This window comes from Sinohyriopsis cumingii, chromosome 17, assembly GCF_028554795.1.
Source record: "Sinohyriopsis cumingii isolate HCF-2022 chromosome 17, ASM2855479v2, whole genome shotgun sequence".
NCBI lineage: Eukaryota > Metazoa > Mollusca > Bivalvia > Unionida > Unionidae > Sinohyriopsis > Sinohyriopsis cumingii.
In genome coordinates, this window is record NC_142977.1 from 112145953 (window position 1) to 112168803 (window position 22851).

Genomic DNA, 22851 nt, shown 5'->3' on the forward strand with positions numbered 1-22851 from the left:
GTAGAACTTGAGATACGCGAATTAAGTTAATTAAATGCAAGTATGTAGAGCTAGAAATATGCAAATTAAATTAATTAAATGCAGGTATGTATTCTAGAGATATGCAAATTAAATTAATTAAATGCAGGTATGTATTCTAGAGATATGCAAATTAAATTAATTAAATGCAAGTTTTAGAGCTAGAGATATGCAAATTAAATTGATGAAATGCAGGTATGTAGACCTAGAGATATGCAAATTAAATTAATGAAATGTAAGTATGTAGAACTAGAGATATGCAAATTAATTTAATATAAATACAAGTATGTAGAGCTAGAGATATTCAAATTAAATTAATGAAATGCAAGTATGTAGAACTAGAGATGTGCAAATTAATTTAACATAAATACAAGTATGTAGAGCTAGAGATATGCAAATTAAATTAATTAAATGCAAGTATGTAGAGCTAGAGATATGCAAGTTAAATTAATTAAATGCAAATGTGTAGACCTAGAGATATGCAAATTAAATTAATTGAATGCAAGTATGCAGACCTAGAGAAATGCAAATTAAATTAATTAAATGCAAGTATGTACAGCTCGAGATATGCAAATTAAATTAATTAATGCAAGTATGTAGAGCTAGAGATATGCAAATTAAATTAATGAAATGCAAGTATGTAGAGCTAGAGATATGCAAATTAAATTAATTACTGCACGTATGTAGAGCTTGAGATATGCAAATTAAATTAATTAAATGCAAGTATGTAGACCTAGCGATATGCGAATTAAATTAATTGAATGCAAGTATGTAGACCTAGAGATATGCAAATTAAATTAATTAAATGCAAGTTTTAGAGCTAGAGATATGCAAATTAAATTAATTAAATGCAAGTATGTAGACTAGAGATATGGAAATTAAATTAATTAAATGCAAGCATGTTGATCTAGAGATATGCAAATTAAATTGATTAATTGCAAGTATATAGAGCTGGAGATATGCAAATTAAATTAATTAAATGCAACTATGTAGACCTAGTGATAAGCAAATTAAATTAATTAAATGCAAGTATGTAAGGCTAGAGATATGCAAATAAAATTAATTAAATACAAGTATATATAGTTAGAGATATGCAAATTAAATTAATTAAATATACGTATGTAGACCTAGAGATACGCAAATTAAATTAATTAAATGCAAGTATGTAGAGCTAGAGATATGCACATTAAATTAATTAAATGCAAGTATGTACAGCTAGACATATGCAAATTGAATTAATTAATGCACGTATGTAGAGCTTGAGATATGCAAATTAAATTAATTAAATGCAAGTATGTAGAGCTAGAGATATGCAAATAAAATTAATTAAATACAAGTATATATAGCTAGAAATATGCAAATTAAATTAATTAAATGTACGTATGTAGACCTAGAGATACACAAATTAAATTAATTAAATGCAAGTATGTAGAGCTAGAGATATGCAAATTAAATTAATTAAATGCAAGTATGTACAGCTACAGATATGCAAATTGAATTAATTAATGCACGTATGTAGAACTTGAGATACGCGAATTAAATTAATTAAATGCAAGTATGTAGAGGTAGAAATATGCAAATTAAATTAATTAAATGCAGGTATGTATTCTAGAGATATGCAAATTAAATTAATTAAATGCAAGTTTAAGGCCTGAGATTTGTAAATTAAATTAATTAAATGCAAGTTTGTACAGCTAGAGATATGCAAATTGAATTAATTAAATGCAAGTATGTAGAGCTAGAGATATGCAAATTAAATTAATTACTACACGTATGTAGAGCTTGAGATATGCAAATTAAATTAATTGAATGCAAGTATGTAGAGCTAGAGATATGCAAATTAAATTAATTAAATGTACTTATGTAGACCTAGAGATACGCAAATTAAATTAATTAAATGCAAGTATGTAGAGCTAGAGATATGCACGTTAAGTTAATTAAATGCAAGTATGTACAGCTAGACATATGCAAATTGAATTAATTAATGCACGTATGTAGAGCTTGAGATATGCAAATTAAATTAATTAAATGCAAGTATGTAAACCTAGAGATATGGAAATTAAATTAATTACTGCACGTATGTAGAACTTGAGATATGCAAATTAAATTAATTAAATGCAAGTATGTAGAGCTAGAGATATGCAAATAAAATTAATTAAATACAAGTATATATAGCTAGAGATATGCAAATTAAATTAATTAAATGTACGTATGTAGACCTAGAGATACGCAAATTAAATTAATTAAATGCAAGTATGTAGAGCTAGAGATATGCAAATTAAATTAATTAAATGCAAGTATGTACAGCTACAGATATGCAAATTGAATTAATTAATGCACGTATGTAGAACTTGAGATACGCGAATTAAGTTAATTAAATGCAAGTATGTAGAGCTAGAAATATGCAAATTAAATTAATTAAATGCAGGTATGTATTCTAGAGATATGCAAATTAAATTAATTAAATGCAGGTATGTATTCTAGAGATATGCAAATTAAATTAATTAAATGCAAGTTTTAGAGCTAGAGATATGCAAATTAAATTGATGAAATGCAGGTATGTAGACCTAGAGATATGCAAATTAAATTAATGAAATGTAAGTATGTAGAACTAGAGATATGCAAATTAATTTAATATAAATACAAGTATGTAGAGCTAGAGATATTCAAATTAAATTAATGAAATGCAAGTATGTAGAACTAGAGATGTGCAAATTAATTTAACATAAATACAAGTATGTAGAGCTAGAGATATGCAAATTAAATTAATTAAATGCAAGTATGTAGAGCTAGAGATATGCAAGTTAAATTAATTAAATGCAAATGTGTAGACCTAGAGATATGCAAATTAAATTAATTGAATGCAAGTATGCAGACCTAGAGAAATGCAAATTAAATTAATTAAATGCAAGTATGTACAGCTCGAGATATGCAAATTAAATTAATTAATGCAAGTATGTAGAGCTAGAGATATGCAAATTAAATTAATGAAATGCAAGTATGTAGAGCTAGAGATATGCAAATTAAATTAATTACTGCACGTATGTAGAGCTTGAGATATGCAAATTAAATTAATTAAATGCAAGTATGTAGAGCTAGAGATATGCAAATAAAATTAATTAAATACAAGTATATATAGCTAGAAATATGCAAATTAAATTAATTAAATGTACGTATGTAGACCTAGAGATACACAAATTAAATTAATTAAATGCAAGTATGTAGAGCTAGAGATATGCAAATTAAATTAATTAAATGCAAGTATGTACAGCTACAGATATGCAAATTGAATTAATTAATGCACGTATGTAGAACTTGAGATACGCGAATTAAATTAATTAAATGCAAGTATCTAGAGGTAGAAATATGCAAATTAAATTAATTAAATGCAGGTATGTATTCTAGAGATATGCAAATTAAATTAATTAAATGCAAGTTTAAGGCCTGAGATATGTAAATTAAATTAATTAAATGCAAGTTTGTACAGCTAGAGATATGCAAATTGAATTAATTAAATGCAAGTATGTAGAGCTAGAGATATGCAAATTAAATTAATTACTACACGTATGTAGAGCTTGAGATATGCAAATTAAATTAATTGAATGCAAGTATGTAGAGCTAGAGATATGCAAATTAAATTAATTAAATGCAAGTATGTAGAGCTAGAGATATGCAAGTTAAATTAATTAAATGCAAATGTGTAGACCTAGAGATATGCAAATTAAATTAATTGAATGCAAGTATGTAGACCTAGAGAAATGCAAATTAAATTAATTAAATGCAAGTATGTACAGCTAGAGATATGCAAATTAAATTAATTAATGCAAGTATGTAGAGCTAGAGATATGCAAATTAAATTAATTAAATGCAAGTATGTAGAGCTAGAGATATGCAAATTAAATTAATTACTGCACGTATGTAGAGCTAGAGATATGCAAATTAAATGAATTAATGCAAGTATGTAGAGCTAGAGATATGCAAATTAAATTAATTAAATGCAAGTATGTAGAGCTAGAGATATGCAAATTAAATTAATTACTGCACGTATGTAGAGCTTGAGATATGCAAATTAAATTAATTAAATGCAAGTATGTAGACCTAGCGATATGCGAATTAAATTAATTGAATGCAAGTATGTAGACGTAGAGATATGCAAATTAAATTAATTAAATGCAAGTATGTACAGCTAGAGATATGCAAATTAAATTAATTACTACACGTATGTAGAGCTTGAGATATGCAAATTAAATTAATTGAATGCAATTATGTAGAGCTAGAGATATGCAAATTAAATTAATTAAATGCAAGTATGTAGACCTAGAGATATGCAAATTAAACTAATTAAATGCAAGTATGTACAGCTAGAGATATGCAAATTAAATTAATTAAATGCAAGTATGTAAACCTAGAGATATGGAAATTAAATTAATTACTGCACGTATGTAGAACTTGAGATATGCAAATTAAATTAATTAAATGCAAGTACGTAGAGCTAGAGATATGCAAATAAAATTAATTAAATACAAGTATATATAGATAGAGATATGCAAATTAAATTAATTAAATGTACGTATGTAGACCTAGAGATACGCAAATTAAATTAATTAAATGCAAGTATGTAGAGCTAGAGATATGCAAATTAAATTAATTAAATGCAAGTATGTACAGCTACAGATATGCAAATTGAATTAATTAATGCACGTATGTAGAACTTGAGATACGCGAATTAAATTAATTAAATGGAAGTATGTAGAGCTAGAAATATGCAAATAAAATTAATTAAATGCAGGTATGTATTCTAGAGATATGCAAATTAAATTAATTAAATGCAGGTATGTATTCTAGAGATATGCAAATTAAATTAATTAAATGCAAGTTTTAGAGCTAGAGATATGCAAATTAAATTGATGAAATGCAGGTATGTAGACCTAGAGATATGCAAATTAAATTAATGAAATGTAAGTATGTAGAACTAGAGATATGCAAATTAATTTAATATAAATACAAGTATGTAGAGCTAGAGATATTCAAATTAAATTAATGAAATGCAAGTATGTAGAACTAGAGATATGCAAATTAATTTAATATAAATACAAGTATGTAGAGCTAGAGATATGCAGATTAAATTAATTAAATGCAAGTATGTAGAGCTAGAGATATGCAAATTAAATTAATTAAATGCAAGTATGTACAGCTAGAGATATGCAAATTAAATTAATGCACGTATGTAGAACTTGAGATATGCAAATAAAATTAATTAAATGCAAGTACGTAGAGCTAGAGATATGCAAATTAAATTAATCAAATGTTGCTATGTTTACTAGAGATATGAAAATTAAATCAGTTAAATGCAAGTATGTAGAGCTAGAGATATGCAAATTAAATTAATTACTGCACGTATGCAGAGCTTGAGATATGCTAATTAAATTAATTAAATGCAAGTATGTAGACCTAGAGATATGCCAATTAAATTAATTGAATGCAAGTATGTAGACCTAGAGATATGCAAATTAAATTAATTAAATGCAAGTTTTAGAGCTAGAGATATGCAAATTAAATTAATTAAATGCAAGTATGTTGATCTAGAGATATGCAAATTAAATTGATTAATTGCAAGTATATAGAGCTGGAGATATGCAAATTAAATTAATTAAATGCAAGTATGTAGACATAGTGATATGAAAATTAAATTAATTACTGCACGTATGTAGAACTTGAGATATGCAAATTAAATTAATTAAATGCAAGTATCTAGAGCTAGAGATATGCAAATCAAATTAATCAAATGTTGCTATGCTTACTAGAGATATGAAAATTAAATCAATTAAATGCAAATATGTAGAGCTAGAAATATGAAAATTAAATTAATTAAATGCAGGTATGTATTCTAGAGATATGCAAATTAAATTAATTAAATGCAAGTTTTAGAGCTAGAGATATGCAAGTTAAATTGATGAAATGCAGGTATGTAGACCTAGAGATATGCAAATTAAATTAATGAAATGTAAGTATGTAGAACTAGAGATATGCAAATTAATTTAATATAAATACAAGTATGTAGAGCTAGAGATATTCAAATTAAATTAATGAAATGCAAGTATGTAGAACTAGAGATATGCAAATTAATTTAATATAAATACAAGTATGTAGAGCTAGAGATATGCAAATTAAATTAATTAAATGCAAGTATGTAGAGCTAGAGATAAGCAAGTTAAATTAATTAAATGCAAATATGTAGACCTAGAGATATGCAAATAAAATTAATTGAATGCAAGTATGTAGACCTAGAGAAATGCAAATTAAATTAATTAAATGCAAGTATGTACAGCTAGAGATATGCAAATTAAATTAATTAATGCAAGTATGTAGAGCTAGAGATATGCAAATTAAATTAATGAAATGCAAGTATGTAGAGCTAGAGATATGCAAATTAAATTAATTACTGCACGTATGTAGAGCTTGAGATATGCAAATTAAATTAATTAAATGCAAGTATGTAGACCTAGCGATATGCGAATTAAATTAATTGAATGCAAGTATGTAGACCTAGAGATATGCAATTTAAATTAATTAAATGCAAGTTTTAGAGCTAGAGATATGCAAATTAAATTAATTAAATGCAAGTATGTAGACTAGAGATATGGAAATTAAATTAATTAAATGCAAGTATGTTGATCTAGAGATATGCAAATTAAATTGATTAATTGCAAGTATATAGAGCTGGAGATATGCAAATTAAATTAATTAAATGCAACTATGTAGACCTAGTGATAAGCAAATTAAATTAATTAAATGCAAGTATGTAAGGCTAGAGATATGCAAATAAAATTAATTAAATACAAGTATATATAGTTAGAGATATGCAAATTAAATTAATTAAATGTACGTATGTAGAGCTAGAGATATGCACATTAAATTAATTAAATGCAAGTATGTAGAGCTAGAGATATGCACATTAAATTAATTAAATGCAAGTATGTACAGCTAGACATATGCAAATTGAATTAATTAATGCACGTATGTAGAGCTTGAGATATGCAAATTAAATTAATTAAATGCAAGTATGTAGAGCTAGAGATATGCAAATAAAATTAATTAAATACAAGTATATATAGCTAGAAATATGCAAATTAAATTAATTAAATGTACGTATGTAGACCTAGAGATACACAAATTAAATTAATTAAATGCAAGTATGTAGAGCTAGAGATATGCAAATTAAATTAATTAAATGCAAGTATGTACAGCTACAGATATGCTAATTGAATTAATTAATGCACGTATGTAGAACTTGAGATACGCGAATTAAATTAATTAAATGCAAGTATGTAGAGCTAGAAATATGCAAATTAAATTAATTAAATGCAGGTATGTATTCTAGAGATATGCAAATTAAATTAATTAAATGCAAGTTTAAGGCCTGAGATATGCAAATTAAATTAATTAAATGCAAGTTTGTACAGCTAGAGATATGCAAATTGAATTAATTAAATGCAAGTATGTAGAGCTAGAGATATGCAAATTAAATTAATTACTACACGTATGTAGAGCTTGAGATATGCAAATTAAATTAATTGAATGCAAGTATGTAGAGCTAGAGATATGCAAATTAAATTAATTAAATGCAAGTATGTAGACCTAGAGATATGCAAATTAAACTAATTAAATGCAAGTATGTACAGCTAGAGATATGCAAATTAAATTAATTAAATGCAAGTATGTAAACCTAGAGATATGGAAATTAAATTAATTACTGCACGTATGTAGAACTTGAGATATGCAAATTAAATTAATTAAATGCAAGTACGTAGAGCTAGAGATATGCAAATAAAATTAATTAAATACAAGTATATATAGCTAGAGATATGCAAATTAAATTAATTAAATGTACGTATGTAGACCTAGAGATACGCAAATTAAATTACTTAAATGCAAGTATGTAGAGCTAGAGATATGCAAATTAAATTAATTAAATGCAAGTATGTACAGCTACAGATATGGAAATTGAATTAATTAATGCACGTATGTAGAACTTGAGATACGCGAATTAAATTAATTAAATGCAAGTATGTAGAGCTAGAAATATGCAAATTAAATTAATTAAATGCAGGTATGTATTCTAGAGATATGCAAATTAAATTAATTAAATGCAGGTATGTATTCTAGAGATATGCAAATTAAATTAATTAAATGCAAGTTTTAGAGCTAGAGATATGCAAATTAAATTGATGAAATGCAGGTATGTAGACCTAGAGATATGCAAATTAAATTAATGAAATGTAAGTATGTAGAACTAGAGATATGCAAATTAATTTAATATAAATACAAGTATGTAGAGCTAGAGATATTCAAATTAAATTAATGAAATGCAAGTATGTAGAACTAGAGATATGCAAATTAATTTAATATAAATACAAGTATGTAGAGCTAGAGATATGCAAATTAAATTAATTAAATGCAAGTATGTAGAGCTAGAGATATGCAAGTTAAATTAATTAAATGCAAATGTGTAGACCTAGAGATATGCAAATTAAATTAATTGAATGCAAGTATGTAGACCTAGAGAAATGCAAATTAAATTAATTAAATGCAAGTATGTACAGCTAGAGAAATCCAAATTAAATTAATTAATGCAAGTATGTAGAGCTAGAGATATGCAAATTAAATTAATTAAATGCAAGTATGTAGAGCTAGAGATATGCAAATTAAATTAATTACTGCACGTATGTAGAGCTAGAGATATGCAAATTAAATTAATTAATGCAAGTATGTAGAGCTAGAGATATGCAAATTAAATTAATTAAATGCAAGTATGTAGAGCTAGAGATATGCAAATTAAATTAATTACTGCACGTATGTAGAGCTTGAGATATGCAAATTAAATTAATTAAATGCAAGTATGTAGACCAAGCGATATGCGAATTAAATTAATTGAATGCAAGTATGTAGACCTAGAGATATGCAAATTAAATTAATTAAATGCAAGTTTTAGAGCTAGAGATATGCAAATTAAATTAATTAAATGCAAGTATGTAGACTAGAGATATGGAAATTAAATTAATTAAATGCAAGTATGTTGATCTAGAGATATGCAAATTAAATTGATTAATTGCAAGTATATAGAGCTGGAGATATGCAAATTAAATTAATTAAATGCAACTATGTAGACCTAGTGATAAGCAAATTAAATTAATTAAATGCAAGTATGTTGATCAAGAGATATGCAAATAAAATTAATTAAATACAAGTATATATAGTTAGAGATATGCAAATTAAATTAATTAAATGGACTTATGTAGACCTAGAGATACGCAAATTAAATTAATTAAATGCAAGTATGTAGAGCTAGAGATATGCACGTTAAGTTAATTAAATGCAAGTATGTACAGCTAGACATATGCAAATTGAATTAATTAATGCACGTATGTAGAGCTTGAGATATGCAAATTAAATTAATTAAATGCAAGTATGTAAACCTAGAGATATGGAAATTAAATTAATTACTGCACGTATGTAGAACTTGAGATATGCAAATTAAATTAATTAAATGCAAGTATGTAGAGCTAGAGATATGCAAATAAAATTAATTAAATACAAGTATATATAGCTAGAGATATGCAAATTAAATTAATTAAATGTACGTATGTAGACCTAGAGATACGCAAATTAAATTAATTAAATGCAAGTATGTAGAGCTAGAGATATGCAAATTAAATTAATTAAATGCAAGTATGTACAGCTACAGATATGCAAATTGAATTAAATAATGCACGTATGTAGAACTTGAGATACGCGAATTAAGTTAATTAAATGCAAGTATGTAGAGCTAGAAATATGCAAATTAAATTAATTAAATGCAGGTATGTATTCTAGAGATATGCAAATTAAATTAATTAAATGCAGGTATGTATTCTAGAGATATGCAAATTAAATTAATTAAATGCAAGTTTTAGAGCTAGAGATATGCAAATTAAATTGATGAAATGCAGGTATGTAGACCTAGAGATATGCAAATTAAATTAATGAAATGTAAGTATGTAGAACTAGAGATATGCAAATTAATTTAATATAAATACAAGTATGTAGAGCTAGAGATATTCAAATTAAATTAATGAAATGCAAGTATGTAGAACTAGAGATGTGCAAATTAATTTAACATAAATACAAGTATGTAGAGCTAGAGATATGCAAATTAAATTAATTAAATGCAAGTATGTAGAGCTAGAGATATGCAAGTTAAATTAATTAAATGCAAATGTGTAGACCTCGAGATATGCAAATTAAATTAATTGAATGCAAGTATGCAGACCTAGAGAAATGCAAATTAAATTAATTAAATGCAAGTATGTACAGCTCGAGATATGCAAATTAAATTAATTAATGCAAGTATGTAGAGCTAGAGATATGCAAATTAAATTAATGAAATGCAAGTATGTAGAGCTAGAGATATGCAAATTAAATTAATTACTGCACGTATGTAGAGCTTGAGATATGCAAATTAAATTAATTAAATGCAAGTATGTAGACCTAGCGATATGCGAATTAAATTAATTGAATGCAAGTATGTAGACCTAGAGATATGCAAATTAAATTAATTAAATGCAAGTTTTAGAGCTAGAGATATGCAAATTAAATTAATTAAATGCAAGTATGTAGACTAGAGATATGGAAATTAAATTAATTAAATGCAAGTATGTTGATCTAGAGATATGCAAATTAAATTGATTAATTGCAAGTATATAGAGCTGGAGATATGCAAATTAAATTAATTAAATGCAACTATGTAGACCTAGTGATAAGCAAATTAAATTAATTAAATGCAAGTATGTAAGGCTAGAGATATGCAAATAAAATTAATTAAATACAAGCATATATAGTTAGAGATATGCAAATTAAATTAATTAAATATACGTATGTAGACCTAGAGATACGCAAAGTAAATTAATTAAATGCAAGTATGTAGAGCTAGAGATATGCACATTAAATTAATTAAATGCAAGTATGTACAGCTAGACATATGCAAATTGAATTAATTAATGCACGTATGTAGAGCTTGAGATATGCAAATTAAATTAATTAAATGCAAGTATGTAGAGCTAGAGATATGCAAATGAAATTAATTAAATACAAGTATATATAGCTAGAAATATGCAAATTAAATTAATTAAATGTACGTATGTAGACCTAGAGATACACAAATTAAATTAATTAAATGCAAGTATGTAGAGCTAGAGATATGCAAATTAAATTAATTAAATGCAAGTATGTACAGCTACAGATATGCAAACTGAATTAATTAATGCACGTATGTAGAACTTGAGATACGCGAATTAAATTAATTAAATGCAAGTATGTAGAGGTAGAAATATGCAAATTAAATTAATTAAATGCAGGTATGTATTCTAGAGATATGCAAATTAAATTAATTAAATGCAAGTTTAAGGCCTGAGATATGTAAATTAAATTAATTAAATGCAAGTTTGTACAGCTAGAGATATGCAAATTGAATTAATTAAATGCAAGTATGTAGAGCTAGAGATATGCAAATTAAATTAATTACTACACGTATGTAGAGCTTGAGATATGCAAATTAAATTAATTGAATGCAAGTATGTAGAGCTGGAGATATGCAAATTAAATTAATTAAATGTACTTATGTAGACCTAGAGATACGCAAATTAAATTAATTAAATGCAAGTATGTAGAGCTAGAGATATGCACGTTAAGTTAATTAAATGCAAGTATGTACAGCTAGACATATGCAAATTGAATTAATTAATGCACGTATGTAGAGCTTGAGATATGCAAATTAAATTAATTAAATGCAAGTATGTAAACCTAGAGATATGGAAATTAAATTAATTACTGCACGTATGTAGAACTTGAGATATGCAAATTAAATTAATTAAATGCAAGTATGTAGAGCTAGAGATATGCAAATAAAATTAATTAAATACAAGTATATATAGCTAGAGATATGCAAATTAAATTAATTAAATGTACGTATGTAGACCTAGAGATACGCAAATTAAATTAATTAAATGCAAGTATGTAGAGCTAGAGATATGCAAATTAAATTAATTAAATGCAAGTATGTACAGCTACAGATATGCAAATTGAATTAATTAATGCACGTATGTAGAACTTGAGATACGCGAATTAAGTTAATTAAATGCAAGTATGTAGAGCTAGAAATATGCAAATTAAATTAATTAAATGCAGGTATGTATTCTAGAGATATGCAAATTAAATTAATTAAATGCAGGTATGTATTCTAGAGATATGCAAATTAAATTAATTAAATGCAAGTTTTAGAGCTAGAGATATGCAAATTAAATTGATGAAATGCAGGTATGTAGACCTAGAGATATGCAAATTAAATTAATGAAATGTAAGTATGTAGAACTAGAGATATGCAAATTAATTTAATATAAATACAAGTATGTAGAGCTAGAGATATTCAAATTAAATTAATGAAATGCAAGTATGTAGAACTAGAGATGTGCAAATTAATTTAACATAAATACAAGTATGTAGAGCTAGAGATATGCAAATTAAATTAATTAAATGCAAGTATGTAGAGCTAGAGATATGCAAGTTAAATTAATTAAATGCAAATGTGTAGACCTAGAGATATGCAAATTAAATTAATTGAATGCAAGTATGCAGACCTAGAGAAATGCAAATTAAATTAATTAAATGCAAGTATGTACAGCTCGAGATATGCAAATTAAATTAATTAATGCAAGTATGTAGAGCTAGAGATATGCAAATTAAATTAATGAAATGCAAGTATGTAGAGCTAGAGATATGCAAATTAAATTAATTACTGCACGTATGTAGAGCTTGAGATATGCAAATTAAATTAATTAAATGCAAGTATGTAGACCTAGCGATATGCGAATTAAATTAATTGAATGCAAGTATGTAGACCTAGAGATATGCAAATTAAATTAATTAAATGCAAGTTTTAGAGCTAGAGATATGCAAATTAAATTAATTAAATGCAAGTATGTAGACTAGAGATATGGAAATTAAATTAATTAAATGCAAGTATGTTGATCTAGAGATATGCAAATTAAATTGATTAATTGCAAGTATATAGAGCTGGAGATATGCAAATTAAATTAATTAAATGCAACTATGTAGACCTAATGATAAGCAAATTAAATTAATTAAATGCAAGTATGTAAGGCTAGAGATATGCAAATAAAATTAATTAAATACAAGTATATATAGTTAGAGATATGCAAATTAAATTAATTAAATATACGTATGTAGACCTAGAGATACGCAAATTAAATTAATTAAATGCAAGTATGTAGAGCTAGAGATATGCACATTAAATTAATTAAATGCAAGTATGTACAGCTAGACATATGCAAATTGAATTAATTAATGCACGTATGTAGAGCTTGAGATATGCAAATTAAATTAATTAAATGCAAGTATGTAGTGCTAGAGATATGCAAATAAAATTAATTAAATACAAGTATATATAGCTAGAAATATGCAAATTAAATTAATTAAATGTACGTATGTAGACCTAGAGATACACAAATTAAATTAATTAAATGCAAGTATGTAGAGCTAGAGATATGCAAATTAAATTAATTAAATGCAAGTATGTACAGCTACAGATATGCAAATTGAATTAATTAATGCACGTATGTAGAACTTGAGATACGCGAATTAAATTAATTAAATGCAAGTATGTAGAGGTAGAAATATGCAAATTAAATTAATTAAATGCAGGTATGTATTCTAGAGATATGCAAATTAAATTAATTAAATGCAAGTTTAAGGCCTGAGATATGTAAATTAAATTAATTAAATGCAAGTTTGTACAGCTAGAGATATGCAAATTGAATTAATTAAATGCAAGTATGTAGAGCTAGAGATATGCAAATTAAATTAATTACTACACGTATGTAGAGCTTGAGATATGCAAATTAAATTAATTGAATGCAAGTATGTAGAGCTAGAGATATGCAAATTAAATTAATTAAATGCAAGTATGTAGAGCTAGAGATATGCAAGTTAAATTAATTAAATGCAAATGTGTAGACCTAGAGATATGCAAATTAAATTAATTGAATGCAAGTATGTAGACCTAGAGAAATGCAAATTAAATTAATTAAATGCAAGTATGTACAGCTAGAGATATGCAAATTAAATTAATTGATGCAAGTATGTAGAGCTAGAGATATGCAAATTAAATTAATTAAATGCAAGTATGTAGAGCTAGAGATATGCAAATTAAATTAATTACTGCACGTATGTAGAGCTAGAGATATGCAAATTAAATGAATTAATGCAAGTATGTAGAGCTAGAGATATGCAAATTAAATTAATTAAATGCAAGTATGTAGAGCTAGAGATATGCAAATTAAATTAATTACTGCACGTATGTAGAGCTTGAGATATGCAAATTAAATTAATTAAATGCAAGTATGTAGACCTAGCGATATGCGAATTAAATTAATTGAATGCAAGTATGTAGACGTAGAGATATGCAAATTAAATTAATTAAATGCAAGTTTTAGAGCTAGAGATATGCAAATTAAATTAATTAAATGCAAGTATGTAGACTAGAGATATGGAAACTAAATTAGTTAAATGCAAGTATGTTGATCTAGAGATATGCAAATTAAATTGATTAATTGCAAGTATATAGAGCTGGAAATATGCAAATTAAGTTAATTAAATGCAACTATGTAGACCTAGTGATAAGCAAATTAAATTAATTAAATGCAAGTATGTAAGGCTAGAGATATGCAAATAAAATTAATTAAATACAAGTATATATAGTTAGAGATATGCAAATTAAATTAATTAAATGTACGTATGTAGACCTAGAGATACGCAAATTAAATTAATTAAATGCAAGTATGTAGAGCTAGAGATATGCACATTAAGTTAATTAAATGCAAGTATGTACAGCTAGACATATGCAAATTGAATTAATTAATGCACGTATGTAGAGCTTGAGATATGCAAATTAAATTAATTAAATGCAAGTATGTAAACCTAGAGATATGGAAATTAAATTAATTACTGCACGTATGTAGAACTTGAGATATGCAAATTAAATTAATTAAATGCAAGTACGTAGAGCTAGAGATATGCAAATAAAATTAATTAAATACAAGTATATATAGCTAGAGATATGCAAATTAAATTAATTAAATGTACGTATGTAGACCTAGAGATACGCAAATTAAATTAATTAAATGCAAGTATGTAGAGCTAGAGATATGCAAATTAAATTAATTAAATGCAAGTATGTACAGCTACAGATATGCAAATTGAATTAATTAATGCACGTATGTAGAACTTGAGATACGCGAATTAAATTAATTAAATGCAAGTATGTAGAGCTAGAAATATGCAAATTAAATTAATTAAATGCAGGTATGTATTCTAGAGATATGCAAATTAAATTAATTAAATGCAGGTATGTATTCTAGAGATATGCAAATTAAATTAATTAAATGCAAGTTTTAGAGCTAGAGATATGCAAATTAAATTGATGAAATGCAGGTATGTAGACCTAGAGATATGCAAATTAAATTAATGAAATGTAAGTATGTAGAACTAGAGATATGCAAATTAATTTAATATAAATACAAGTATGTAGAGCTAGAGATATTCAAATTAAATTAATGAAATGCAAGTATGTAGAACTAGAGATATGCAAATTAATTTAATATAAATACAAGTATGTAGAGCTAGAGATATGCAAATTAAATTAATTAAATGCAAGTATGTAGAGCTAGAGATATGCAAGTTAAATTAATTAAATGCAAATGTGTAGACCTAGAGATATGCAAATTAAATTAATTGAATGCAAGTATGTAGACCTAGAGAAATGCAAATTAAATTAATTAAATGCAAGTATGTACAGCTAGAGATATGCAAATTAAATTAATTAATGCAAGTATGTAGAGCTAGAGATATGCAAATTAAATTAATGAAATGCAAGTATGTAGAGCTAGAGATATGCAAATTAAATTAATTACTGCACGTATGCAGAGCTAGAGATATGCAAATTAAATTAATTAATGCAAGTATGTAGAGCTAGAGATATGCAAATTAAATTAATTAAATGCAAGTATGTAGAGCTAGAGATATGCAAATTAAATTAATTACTGCACGTATGTAGACCTTGAGATATGCAAATTAAATTAATTAAATGCAAGTATGTAGACCTAGCGATATGCGAATTAAATTAATTGAATGCAAGTATGTAGACCTAGAGATATGCAAATTAAATTAATTAAATGCAAGTTTTAGAGCTAGAGATATGCAAATTAAATTAATTAAATGCAAGTATGTAGACTAGAGATATGGAAATTAAATTAATTAAATGCATGTATGTTGATCTGGAGATATGCAAATTAAATTGATTAATTGCAAGTATATAGAGCTGGAGATATGCAAATTAAATTAATTAAATGCAACTATGTAGACCTAGTGATAAGCAAATTAAATTAATTAAATGCAAGTATGTTGATCTAGAGATATGCAAATAAAATTAATTAAATACAAGTATATATAGTTAGAGATATGCAAATTAAATTAATTAAATGTACGTATGTAGACCTAGAGATACGGAAATTAAATTAATTAAATGCAAGTATGTAGAGCTAGAGATATGCACATTAAGTTAATTAAATGCAAGTATGTACAGCTAGACATATGCAAATTGAATTAATTAATGCACGTATGTAGAGCTTGAGATATGCAAATTAAATTAATTAAATGCAAGTATGTAAACCTAGAGATATGGAAATTAAATTAATTACTGCACGTATGTAGAACTTGAGATATGCAAATTAAATTAATTAAATGCAAGTATGTAGACCTAGAGATATGCAAATTAAATTAATTAAATGCAAGTTTTAGAGCTAGAGATATGCAAATTAAATTAATTAAATGCAAGTATGTAGACTAGAGATATGGAAATTAAATTAATTAAATGCAAGTATGTTGATCTAGAGATATGCAAATTAAATTGATTAATTGCAAGTATATAGAGCTGGAGATATGCAAATTAAATTAATTAAATGCAACTATGTAGACCTAGTGATAAGCAAATTAAATTAATTAAATGCAAGTATGTAAGGCTAGAGATATGCAAATAAAATTAATTAAATACAAGTATATATAGTTAGAGATATGCAAATTAAATTAATTAAATGTACGTATGTAGACCTAGAGATACGCAAATTAAATTAATTAAATGCAAGTATGTAGAGCTAGAGATATGCACATTAAATTAATTAAATGCAAGTATGTACAGCTAGACATATGCAAATTGAATTAATTAGTGCACGTATGTAGAGCTTGAGATCTGCAAATTAAATTAATTAAATGCAAGTATGTAGAGCTAGAGATATGCAAATAAAATTAATTAAATACAAGTATATATAGCTAGAAATATGCAAATTAAATTAATTAAATGTACGTATGTAGACCTAGAGATACACAAATTAAATTAATTAAATGCAAGTATGTAGAGCTAGAGATATGCAAATTAAATTAATTAAATGCAAGTATGTACAGCTACAGATATGCAAATTGAATTAATTAATGCACGTATGTAGAACTTGAGATACGCGAATTAAATTAATTAAATGCAAGTATGTAGAGCTAGAAATATGCAAATTAAATTAATTAAATGCAGGTATGTATTCTAGAGATATGCAAATTAAATTAATTAAATGCAAGTTTAAGGCCTGAGATATGCAAATTAAATTAATTAAATGCAAGTTTGTACAGCTAGAGATATGCAAATTGATTTAATTAAATGCAAGTATGTAGAGCTAGAGATATGCAAATTAAATTAATTACTACACGTATGTAGAGCTTGAGATATGCAAATTAAATTAATTGAATGCAAGTATGTAGAGCTAGAGATATGCAAATTAAATTAATTAAATGCAAGTATGTAGACCTAGAGATATGCAAATTAAACTAATTAAATGCAAGTATGTACAGCTAGAGATATGCAAATTAAATTAATTAATGCAAGTATGTAGACCTAGAGATATGCAAATTAAATTAATTACTGCACGTATGTAGAGCTTGAGATATGCACATCAAATTAATTAAATGCAAGTATGTAGAGCTAGAGATATGCAAATTAAATTAATGAAATGCAAGTATGTAGACCTAGAGAGATGCAAATTAAATTCATTAAATGCAAGTTTGTAGACCTAGAGTTATGCAAATTAAATTAATGAAATGCAGGTATGTAGACCTAGAGATATGCACATTAAATTAATTAAATGCAAGTTTGTAGACCTAGAGATATGCAAATTAAATTATGTACTGCACATATGTAGAGTTTGAGGTATGCAAATTAAATTAATTAAATGCAAGTATGTAGACCTAGAGATATGCAAATTAAATTAATTGAATGCAAGTATGTAGACCTAGAGATATGCAAATTAAATTAATGGAATGGACGTATGTAGACCTAGAGAGATGCAAATTAAATTAATTAAATGCAAGTATGTAGACCTAGTGATATGCAAATTAAATTAATTAAATGCAAGGATGTAGACCTAGAGATATGCAAATTAAATTAATTGAATGCAAGTTTGTAGACCTAGAGATATGCAAATTAAATTAATTTAATGCAAGTATGTAGAGCTAGAGATTTGCAAATTAAATTAATTAAATGCAGGTATGTACAGCTAGAGATATGCAAATTAAATTAATGAAATGGAAGTATGTAGACCTAGAGATATGCAAATTAAACTAATTAAATGCAAGTATGTAGACCTAGAGATATGCAAATTAAATTAATTAAATGCAAGTATGTAGACCTGGGGATATGCAAATTAAATTAATTAAATGCAAGTATGTAGAGCTAGAGATATGCAAATTAAATTAATTAAATGCAAGTATGTAGAGCTAGAGATATGCAAATTAAATTAATTGAATGCAAGTATGTAGAGCTAGAGATATGCAAATTAAATTAATTAAATGCAGGTATGTACAGCTAGAGATATGCAAATTAAATTAATGAAATGGAAGTATGTAGACCTAGAGATATGCAAATTAAATTAATTAAATGTAAGTATGTAGACCTAGAGATATGCAAATTAAATTAATTAAATGATAGTATGTAGACCTAGAGATATGCAAGTTAAATTAATTAAATGCAAGTATGTAGACCTAGAGATATGCAAAGTAAATTAATTAAATGCAAGTATGTAGACCTAGAGATATGCAAATTAAATTAATTAAATGCAAGTATGTAGAGCTAGAGATATGCAAATTAAATTAATTGAATGCAAATTAAAAGAAGACAATGTATAATCGTAACCGTTTAAAACAGAAGTCATCGCCGGATTTTATTTTTGAGTATTAGTATTTCATATAAGTTGAATTAAGTACCCCGTTGTCGATCATTGACAAAGGCTAATAGGTAGAGATATAATCACACACACACACACATACACACACACACACACACACACACACAAAGAAACATATACATATAAGAATCAACAGAAAGACACGCATACAGAGATATATAAATCTACCATTTCATATAACATAGATGCAGGGCACCATTTAAATGGCTAACTGTGCCATAGTTTAGAATCAAAGAAAGATAAAACTTGAGTAGCCACTGTAAAGATATTGTCCGCTATTGCCGGTCTGATACTTTGTGGTTGTGTTACTTCAAGGAAGCAATGCTTATATAGAAAACATTTTTCTGATGTTCGGAAAAATACTCCAATAATTCATGAAACGAAATGTTTTCTCATCCTAGGGAAAGAGGAAGTCATGAACAATTGGAAACGCTGTTACTCCAATGCCAGAATAAGTACGAACCGGGACGGTTTTTGGCGATGACTGAGTCCATCATCAGAAAACTGAACATCCCTCGCATTCTGGAGGAGATTGGATCATGTTATCTACACGAATGTGTATCTGGAAAAGCTGACTATTGGTCCAAAGCTTCTTCACAGCCAGCATTAATGGAAGCTGTGGGAGGATGTGGAGGGGATGAAAACTATGCACGTGCGGAGCTGTCATTTGGGTATCCCAGTTCTACTGGTCTTCCGCATATTCCAGTACAGGCTACTACCATGGAACATGACCCGGTCTGAGGCAATGCTCATCCTATGAACCAAACTAGCGTGGAAATTGAAGGAAGTCGATAAGATGAGGAAGAAAGCTTCGTTTTGAAAATGTAGCTCATGCAAGAGTATTTTCATAACTATATACAATGTGCAAAATATCTTTTTTCCAAACGCCTTTTTCATATATAGACACTGATATATCTCTTTTGTAGTTTATAATTCTGTGACAATGACTAACGGTATAGCATCAATCATGGTGAGACATGTGACTAATATAGAAATATATTTGCGCTTGTTTTTGGTTATGTTAAATGTGACTCTTTTGTGTGTTAGCAATCACGGAGAGTGTTACACATAACGTATGGTTCTGTGGCTTCATTGACGTATATTTTGGTAGGTGCTGTTTGTTTTGTTTTTGAATTTGATCATAATCTTCCGACATATTGGAAAATTGATTATAGTAATTACGTACTCTTGTAGCACATCACAAAAGGCACAAAGAGTTTGGAGAAAGGAGGAAATTGTTTCTTCTTCCAATTAGGTAAAAGCATACGCAAGAAATTCTAATGTGACAGTGTTGATATAGGTACTAACCTTCTTAAGAGGTGGGTCTCTTACATATACAAGCAAATGTACCCATCATTATATACAAGCAAATGTACCCATCATTGAAACTAAATTTAGTTGTAGCTAAGTGACTTGAAGTGAATGCCAATATCACGTACTATGTACACACATGGCTTGTTTCTGGTTTTTGTCTCCGTTTTGTGCGGTTGTCTATTTAAACAGTTAATTAATGCTTCAATCATTAAAGTTGGTTGCATGTTAGCTGCTTTAATAGTAATAGATTGAAACGTGGAATGTAATTTTATTGTTTATGTTGAATTTAGTTTTCTGTGCCTATTTCAAAATTAGTTCGACTAATATGCAATCATAACATATGTAAAGCAGGAAGTAAAGTTGCATTATAAAAATTAATTCAGTTAATACCAGCTATATACAATGGATGTTGCATTTTTTTAAAAGTCCATTTACATATGGATATTAGATTTTACTTTGCTTTTAAGCACTTGTCGTACAGATAATGGTGATCAATATAACTTTTACATTATTTTTAAAAACAAAATTATTGACGTTCAAGCTTTCTTTATATGATATGTGTGTGTTTTACCCTAAGAGCTTACTGAAAATAAGCTGGTGTTTCAAGGTAGTGTTTCCAGGTAGTATTTCAAACCAGTAAAATCTCAAATGCCGCCCCGTTCCCACGCTGAGGAAGCGTCTGTTTACTTGAAGCAGAATCAATACATAGAGTGGTTAAATGTATGCCTCATGGCCTAGGCATGCAATACATCTTTCATGTACACAATAATGAGAAATTAATGCGCAGAAGAGTTTCTGTAATAACAGATCTTTGCGAAGAAAATAAATAAAAAAGGCATGATCGTACGAAATGTATGACCCCTGCTCAAAGGTTTCATATAAGGTTAATATTATATACTTGCGTGTGCGTGTCAGTAGTGTCTTAGTGCGTATTCTCCTTGGCTTTGTCCAGTCATTTTCATCTCAAAGGCGTCAACCAAGCTATCACCTGCTGTTGAGAATTACTACATCTGCAGCGTCACGCTTTTGTTACAGTCGTTTAAACTTGGGTACATTGGTGGAATTTGAAAACCGAAGAAGATATCCAGTGGAGTGTTTATCTAACAGTAGATTAAAATGCTTTAGTGCATGCTTATAAAACATGCTTTGCAAAAAATTGAAATATTATACTACGTTTTAGCTCATGTTTTTATTCTTAAATTCGATTGATCTAGGGTTAGGGTTGGAGTTATTTGCTAGTTTTGGCACTTCTAACACATGTTCTATAATGCAGTTCATGAATCATGCGAAAATTCACGTATATTTGAGAGAAAAATTCACGTATATTTGAGAGAAAAATTCACGTATATTTGAGAGAAAAAAAAAAGGTAATTCTGCAGCAAAATGTTTTCAAATAGAAATGAATATGCTTCATTTTTATTCTTCCACATTACATTGACTGGTACATGAAGTATAAATAGAATATATGAAATTCCCATATTCCTTTACTTAAGCTTTTATTGATACGGTAACACGACTAGCGTTATGACGTCAAGCATTTGAACAATTGTACCACATACCAATGTCAGCTGATACACGATTAAAATTACACCTTTCAAAGTAAAATATTCTTGTTAAATATGTCATATATATATATATATATATATATATATATATATATATATATATATATATATTACTTCCAACCGGGAAGTGCGGCAATGGTTCTAATATTATTCAGTAAGCAATAATAAACGCTTTACATGATTTTCAACTTAGCAATTTTCATTCAAGGATATCTAGGTAGTCATACACAGCTGCTTGGCTGAAACAGGTGAGTTTTCAGTTTTATTGGTTACCTTATAAGAAATAATCATATTTGGTGATTTTGATCTTGGTGTAGAGCAGATATCAGGTGGGGAAAATACAAATGGACACAGGAAAGATTTAGGAAATTCTTTTAGGACTGCCAACCCTGTAAACGGAAGTATTACATGCCCATGTACCTATTTATTCAGGTGGTGATCAACGTATATTGGAAACACTTTTCTTAAAACTCCACCATGTCATATTTCTACTTTTTTTTTCTTCAGGTTTGTGGGTTTTATAAAGTTGCTGAACTTACTAATTAATAGGCCTAGTTTTTCAA

General features: G+C 27.0%; 1 protein-coding gene across 5 annotated transcripts in view; it reads left to right on the plus strand.

The window, feature by feature from the left end:
- Positions 1–22328, plus strand: part of LOC149779680 (uncharacterized) — a 99770-nt gene extending 77442 nt beyond the window's left edge. For all 5 annotated transcript variants that reach the window (XM_089940517.1, XM_089940516.1, XM_089940520.1 and 2 more), the window contains one exon: positions 19811–22328. In XM_089940517.1, coding sequence (XP_089796643.1) covers positions 19811–20150 — 340 coding nt within the window. In that variant the 3' untranslated portion in view covers positions 20151–22328. The remainder of the gene's footprint in view (positions 1–19810) is intronic.
- The last annotated feature ends 523 nt before the right edge of the window (positions 22329–22851 follow it).